The following is an 8,118-nucleotide window of genomic DNA, read 5'->3' on the forward strand; positions in this document are numbered from 1 at the left end:
ATTCAGTCCTGTGATTTTGGGTTTCTTTGGGATGGGGATTATGGTGGAACGCTTGAAACAGGAAGGAACTGTGCACAGTTCCAGTGATCTGTTGAAGATCTGTGAGAAGATGAAGGCCAGTTGAATAGCACAGCCTTTAAGACAGGCTGAGGAGATACCATCTGGGCCTGGTACTTTTCTTGTCTTTTGTTTCCTAAAGACTCGGTACACACCCTCTTCACTGATCTGAAGTGCAGGAGGTGGGGTGACTGAAGGTGATGGGTGTTGTGTAGAGAGAATGTCAGAGGTGGTGTGAGGTGACATTCAAAATGTCAAATGTCATACTGTATACCTGCACAGCACTAAAGGCATTTTGTCATCTGTTTCTATGCACACACAGAACTCCAGAGTTTTGTTTCAAGTCTTGCTAATGGTTCACTAAATACATTCGATTTCCTGGGGAGGAGCTCTGTACGCATGAGGCGCTTGCCAACCGTCCTCATGGTAGATATTTAGGATCATTTGGGTCATGATTATATTGGCTGGAAGGCCAGCCAGTAGGGCATTGCAATAGTCTTGGACTCTTACAGTACATGACAAAAGCTTGGACAGGGAGCTGCATTATGCTCAGTCAGTTTTTTTCTCGAAACAGATGTAATAGGGGTAATAATACCCCAAATGTAAACGTTATGGTATAAGTTACAGAAAAAAAACGCAACTTCTCCATTCACTCACATTCACTGTGCCCTTCAGACCAAAATGATACTTAGCCTCTTTGTTGCCCTGTCATGGGAAAAATACCAAACATTACAAAAACATGCAGGTCCATCTTGGTTTTCTTCCTCATATTTTAATTTTGGTGGCCTAATGCCAGGTGTGTGTTTAATAACAACAGTTATTAAACAAGTTTAATAACTGTTCTGTTTTTCTGCTTTACAGCCATATGTGTAACAATTACTTTTACATTTTAACTATGCCTCAAATTTTAAACAAATGAACTTAGAGTAGCTACAAAAGAAAGGTTGTAGAACAAACAATATGCTGCAGGACTGGCACACTAGCAGTTTTATTTATCCATCAATACCTCAGGCTGTGCAGAGGATTTTCTTCACAACTTCCTCATTGTTTCAAGCATGGATTCAAAATAAAAATTAATTTGTTCTTGCATGTGGTACAAGAAAAGCTAAATAAAGAGTTTAAGATAAGCTATATATTTTTTAAAAACATACAGTATGTTAGGTTAAAACTTACACTTTCTCTGAAAAATCTTAGAAAAAGTAGTTTCACTTCAATAACATGCCTTTTTAAACACCAATTCACAATATGAGAAGTTTCATTCTGGCTTCAGAGCCGTTCGTAGTACAGAGTCAGTGTTTTTGAAAGTTTTGAAAGTAAATAATATTTATGTTTATTTATATTAATTCAACCACCTTGGCTCGACTTCAGACTGTACAAAATGGTGCAGTGAGAGTCTTAAAGGGTATTCGGAAACATGAACATGTGCCTTTGCAGTCGCAGACTCCAGACTGTAGAATAGTCTGCCACTCCACATTAGATCTGTTCCAAGCATGCCTGCTTTTAAATCATTGCTAAAACTTATTTGTATTCTTTTGCTTTTAATACTCCTTAAACTTTAATATTTTACCTTATTTTCTTTCTGTTCGTTGTTTTATCTTTCCTTTATGATTTTAATTTCTTTGTTGGCTCTTGCATATATATTGATACATTTCTTGTATTATATTATTTGTTCTGATGTTTTGAACCGCACTTTGTCTTTGGGCAGCTGGTGCTGTATAAATGGTGCTATATAAACTTTGACTTTGACAGTTTTTTGTCAAGTTACAGTCTTGTCATGTCACTTTTTTTTGTTGATCATGAGATGTTTCCGTAGCTCAGCTCGTAGAAACTCAAAAATATGAATATCAGATTAAATTTGTTACAACTTCCCTTTCTGCTACTTCATTACTGCATATCATGTTCTTTATCAAAAACTTGTCAAACCTGTTAATAACCCTTTCCCTTTCCCTTTCCCGTGCATAAAAGAAAATGTTCTGCTGGATGTTTTGCAGAAAAGCAGTTTACTTCACATCCATAAAAGTGCTTCAACATGAAATTTGTCTTAGGACTCTTCTTCACCTCTGCATTCCTCTACTCGGGTAAACTAACATAATAATATTGTATTATTAAATACTTGTATTACAACATATGTTCATTAAATCTGTTATATATATATATATATATATATATATTTTTTTTTAAGGAACAGTTCAAATGCTGCAGTGTCTAACATGTGACAATATATTCTGCGAGAACCCATCTCTAACCAACTGTTTTTCAAATGAATCGTGTGCCACCGCACACATTGCTCAAACTTCTTCAGGTTTGTTTTTGACTTTTGTTGACTTGAATTGAATTTCTAATACATCTATTCATTTTTCATATTTGCTGTTGCATTGTGTTACAAAGCCAGCTTTAAAATGATATAGAGAGTAATATGCAGTGTCAAAATGTGTCGTATTGACATTTTCAACTAAGTATACTGTATGCACGTGTGTGTGTGTTTCTATTAGGTTTTAATTATACAATGGTCCAGAGGTTGTGCCTATTGAATGAAGAGTGTGCGTACTTTAATGCTAATGGTACAACATTCACTTTATCATTTGGTTTCGGAGGAACAAGTTTCACTTCATCAGTTTCCTGCTGCAACACTGATGGCTGTAACAAGGCGAAAGTTGATGGTAAAGTATACAGTGTTTGGACCTTTGCAACAGATTTGCTTAATGTTTTATATACCTCACAGACATCTGGGGTATGAGGAAATTATGATAATTAAGGTTAATGATAAATAATTATACCTTTTGCCTTTATAGTGATGGATATTTGATTTATAAGTATTTACCCAGAAAATATTTTCTGCAAATGTGAAATTTAGCACCAAACAAAAACCCAAATGGACTGAAGTGTAAATCATGTAGCAGTATTTATGATCAAAACTGTGATTCTGATTTGGACTGTGTGGGAAATCAGGACCGCTGTTTTAACGGCACAGGTATGTCTCATTATATCCATTATTGTCTTGTGCAATATTGTAAGAAAGTTTGTGTTCATCAGATAACTTCTTCTTAATCTTTGGCTGTGCGTGTTTTGTTTCAGCTTCTTTATTACCGTCTAGCTTTGGTTTTGGAAACAACACATTAAAGGGCTGCATTTCAAGAGATCTCTGTCAGCCTTCAAAATTCTCCAATATGACCTGCTGTGAAGGAAGCTTCTGTAACAAGGGTCTCTCATATATGAGTGAAGTCAATATCAGTCTCCTACTTCTGAGTCTGATTGCTGTTGCTTCACTACTGTAGGGACAGCATATATGATTAAAAATATGGCAAACATATCTCATTTACTCTATAAATATTAGGGCTGTGTATTGGCAAGTGCCTCCCGATACGATACATATCACGATAGATGGGTCACAATACAATATATTGCTATGTATTTCGATACGATACACATTTGCGATATATTGCAATACTTTAAATAGAAAATGTAAAAAGTAGAACTAGAAATACAACATGCTGTGCACCACCAGGGGTTTTCTGTAAGGATAAGTGTAAAAACATCCCTTACCTCAGAGTGGCCATGATGTGCGATGCATGGACTTTTAGATCAGAGGTTTGGGTTCTCAAACTGTGGATTGCGCCCCTCAAGTGGGTAGCACAGGGGAATAAGGTGGCTCACGCAAGTCACTTGGCTGTTGTGGTGCATTACAGTTAAAACAATGAACATGGGCAGTGTTGGGTGTAACTAGTTACTAAGTAATTAGTTACTGTAATTTAATTACTTTTTCATTGAAAAGTAAAGTAAGGGATTACTCTTATTTTTTCTGTAATTTAATTACAGTTACATCTGATACAGTATTGTATTTAACTAAATACAATACTGGAATATACATTAAAATTGAAAGTCTAACTTTTAAATGCATTCATTAATTTATCTTTCTCACATTTGTAATACTTTGGTTATTGTCACGGTCCCACCTTCCTGTTTCTGAATTTCTATTCATGTGGCGGGATCGGGGCAGAGCCCTTAGGTTTTATGTGAGAAAACCATGAGTTGTTTGTTTTTACTTCTCGTGTGTTTTCTCGTGTCTCGTCAGTGGCCCCGCCCCTCTCGTTTCCTGTATTGTTTCCCGTCCGTGTCTAATGTTTCCCACCTGTCCTAGCTAGTTATCCCTCATTTGTCTTGCCTTTATATACCCTCATGTTTCATTTTCTTGTTGCTCGTGCATTGTATATGGTGTCTTCGGTGGCGGTCCTTGTTATTTGTAGCCTGTTTACCTGTTTCTCCCGTGCTCGTGTTCCGTTTGGAGTGTCCTGTCAGTCTTAGTAAGTGTTTAGTTTGGTTTATCTAGTGTTGTTATTTTCAGTTTAGTGTTAGTTAGTCTTCGTCCTGTCATTATCTTATTGTATTGAGTTTTCCCCCATCGTGGGTTTTTGTTTTTAGTTTTATGTAAATAAAGTCTTGTTTTTGTTAACCCCTTCACTGCTGCCTGCAATTGGGTTCTCTTCCTCACATCCGTGACAGTTATTTAATAATACTACTTTATGTAGTTTTATTTTATTTATTTGAATGAATTAAAAGAGCCGTTTCATGTCTGTCCTTGAATCACTTGAATCATCCTTGAATCGCCTTGAATCAAGGTTGATATAAGATCTAGAAAGTAAAAAGTAATTAAATACTTTTTGGAGAGAGTAATTGGTACAGTATTCTAATTACTCTACTGAATATGTAATTAGTAACTAGTAATTAATTACTTTTTCAGAGTAACTTACCCAACACTGAACATGGGCAGTATAAAACCCCTGCTTCATCCGTGCTGTAAATGCGCTGGTGTCACATCCGTGAAATCACAATAAATGTCATTGTTACTTTTCTTAATAAACTTTTTGTCTAATGCACTGCAGTAGCCAAGTGACTTGTGTCATGACTTGCGAAGCCTACAAACAGCATTTCTTTTATATAACTCATTACTCCATTACTTATTTTGAAAACCAGAGCACACCCACACATCAGCTCTGAGAGCTCCAAGCGTTCTTATATTTTTCGCCATGCTCGCTTCCACTTACTTTTGGCCGTATGTATATGACATGATTAAAAATATATTTATCGATAGTAGAGGTATCACTATCGAAAAAAAAAGTTGTTACATGTTACATGTATCGATATTTTTGCACAGCCCTAATAAATATACTACGTTATTTGCAAGTAAATATTGTTATTCATTCCAAATACTTCTTTAAACATCAGAGATCACTTCTTCTAATGCACTTCCCCCTCATTAACTTTTATTGGCAGTTTTAAAAGGAATATAAAACCACAAATTTTTTGATTATCCACGAAAATTGATTATTCTATGTATTCTGTGGTATTCTATATAAAAACTGACTCAATTATATATTTATTTAGCAGAGAGCAGGTGTTTGCTTGTATTAGTTCATAAAATACACTGATGTCACAATAATTACATGTTTGATCAATGATTGACATTACAAGAACAAACTCTGTGAACAATATTTAATTTTTTCTGTCAAAAAATATATCATAAAAATTGGAAATTATATTTTATTGAACTGCATGAGCACCCTGTAAAAAATATGTGATCAATAAGTCATGGCAACATAACATTTTTCATTACTTTAACTTTTTAAAATAAGTGAGGCTGTCACCTGGTAAAGTTAATTCCATTTAGCCACAGTTATGTCAACCTTTTTGGTTATTGTTAACAGAACATCAGCACTCAGTGACAATAAATGGGGGATAGGGTATAATTGATTACTGTAGTGCTTGGATTTTGTATATTTTATATTAACTGACAAACATAAAGTACTACTTCACGACACTTTCATCATTAAATTAGCCTACATCAATCAACAAGATGCACTTTGACAAATAATATAGCAGCCAATAAACCACAGAAATCTCTGTCAGCCTTTAAAATGGTAAGACCTAACCTGATGTAAGAAGGGTGTCTCCTGGATGAATTAAGTCAGTCTCCTACTTCTAAATCTGATTATTACTTTTCTGGTTTAAAAACATGACAAAAATATATCCTTTGCTCTATATAACTGAATTTTGGATTGGATGTGAAAAATGTGTTTAATTAAAGATTATAATATTGTTTGTTTCATGTGTACTGTATACTTTCAGTTTCTTGTTTTTGTATTCTTTCTTTTCCATACTAAATACATTTAAACAGCCATAACAATTGGAAAAAATAGACAGGATCACTCTTATAAGAAAGGTGCTGCAAAAGGGTCTTCACAACACTGCTATAGAAGAACCATTTCTGGTTTCTATTCCTTTTCAAAGTGCATTGGATGGCCACACAGCTCTTTCGATAGCCATGAAGGCCTCCAACTCTGAGATAGTTTACCTTCTGAAAGCTCACACTGATCCAGCCGTTGCCACAGATTCTACAGCTTCACTCTGAATGCAGATGCCTTGTCTTCATTTCTGTCATCTATCTAAGCAGACTTGCTGACCAGGCCAACAGTCAACAGTAGAGACACAGCACTTGCCAATCATTTGCAGATTCTCTACCTTAATAATTGAAGTGTTGGTGAAACAGCAAATGAGAAATGTACTTCTGTATGCCAATCAAAGATGCTGTTGTTACAGGAGGGTCCATGAAGGGCGAGTTTACCCAAATCTGTCCTGAAGCACAGCTACTGTTATTTTCAAAATATTAACTTCGCTTGGATAAGATATGGTACATGGTTACATGTTTGGCAGGTAATATGGTTATAAAAATAATTACTATATTTTTGTAAGGTGATCAAGCGTAATCTAATTTTATTGAAAGATATAAAATAGAGACATTTATTTTTGATAGCACTGTTCTGTAATACCTCCCCTGGGGTGTATCTAAGGCTTGTCATTGTCACGGTCCCACCGTCTTGTTTATGATATTCTAGTCGTGTGGTGGGATCGGGGCAGAGTCCTTGGGTTTTATGTGGGAAGGCCATGAGATGTTTATGTTTTTACCTCTCATGTGTTTTCCCAGTGTCTCGTCTCTGTTCCCGCCATCTCGTTTCCTTGTTATCCTTCCCTAAGTGTTTAATGTCCCACACCTGCCCCATGTAATTATCCCTCGTTTGTCTTCTCTATTTATACCCTCTTGTTTCTTTGTCCTGTGCTCGTGTATTGTACGTTTGCATTGTGTTCGTGTTCGTGTTCGTGTTCGTGTTCGTGTTCGTGTTCGTGTTCGTGTTCGTGTTCGTGTTCGTGCTCGTGCTCGTGTTCGTGTTCGTGTTCGTGCTCGTGTTCGTGCTCGTGCTGTCGCCCGTGTTCCTGTTTCATGCCTTGTTTGAGAAACTGTGAGTTTTGTGTTTTTGCTTTAGTTTTATCCTGCCTTGTTTTATTTAAGACGTTGTGTCGTGTTTTGTTTGGTTTTGTTTTGCCCCACCGAGGGAAGTGTTTGGTTTCTGGTTTTGTGTTTTAGTTCGTTCCTGTTTTTTGACACCCCCTCGTGGGTTTTTGTTTTGCGTCTGTTGTAATAAATATATCTTGTTTAACCCCTTCACGTCTGCCTGCGCTTGGGTTCTTCCCCTTACCATTCGTGACAGAATCACAGAGCCATCTTGAACCCAGCAGGCAAGATGGAGGCTAGGCGATCCAGGCAGGCCCATCTCCTCTGCGGTCTGCGACAGGGCTACTCCGATGTCTTGGAGTTCGCAGATCGATTCTTCGAGACTGCAGGGGAGATGGTCCATGATGAGCGTGAGCAGATGGCATGTTCAACGGCGGACTGAATCGAGCCGCTGTCCGGGAGGAGAATGAAGATGCTGAGACCGCTGGGCTTCACGGACATGATCAGGTAGCCATGAATCGGCCGGAGCCCAGGGTCTCAGCCAAGCCCAATCCTTCTCCCCTAGCCCGTGATCCCGGAGGGATCCGTGCCATAGATCGGAGTCAGTGGCATGCACGCTCCCGTCTGCCTCTATCCCCGGCAGCTCTTCCTACTGCCCTGCTAGTCTCCGTGGCACGGCGCGACGAAGGGAGTCGTGGGACTCCCCAGTCCGACTCTTCCGGTCGGAGTAATCCGGGCCTCCCACCGCTTCCACGCAACCGGCCACACGTGTCTGT

At 37.8% G+C, this 8,118-nt stretch overlaps 1 protein-coding gene across 2 annotated transcripts; it reads left to right on the top strand.

The window, feature by feature from the left end:
- Positions 1-2,014: 2,014 nt before the first annotated feature.
- On the top strand, positions 2,015-4,515 carry LOC130556246 (phospholipase A2 inhibitor and Ly6/PLAUR domain-containing protein-like). Of its 2 annotated transcripts, none has more exons than XM_057337031.1 (5): positions 2,015-2,135; positions 2,240-2,359; positions 2,550-2,717; positions 2,912-3,028; positions 3,133-4,515. In XM_057337031.1, exons 1-5 carry the CDS (start codon positions 2,087-2,089, stop codon positions 3,330-3,332), a joined length of 654 nt encoding a protein of 217 aa, XP_057193014.1. In that variant the 5' UTR covers positions 2,015-2,086; the 3' UTR covers positions 3,333-4,515. The 2 variants fall into 2 exon arrangements, with proteins under 2 accessions (XP_057193014.1, XP_057193013.1); XM_057337030.1 differs by having other exon boundaries at positions 2,246-2,359.
- Positions 4,516-8,118: the final 3,603 nt, after the last annotated feature.

This window comes from Triplophysa rosa, linkage group LG7 (genome assembly GCF_024868665.1).
Source record: "Triplophysa rosa linkage group LG7, Trosa_1v2, whole genome shotgun sequence".
Lineage (NCBI taxonomy): Eukaryota > Metazoa > Chordata > Actinopteri > Cypriniformes > Nemacheilidae > Triplophysa > Triplophysa rosa.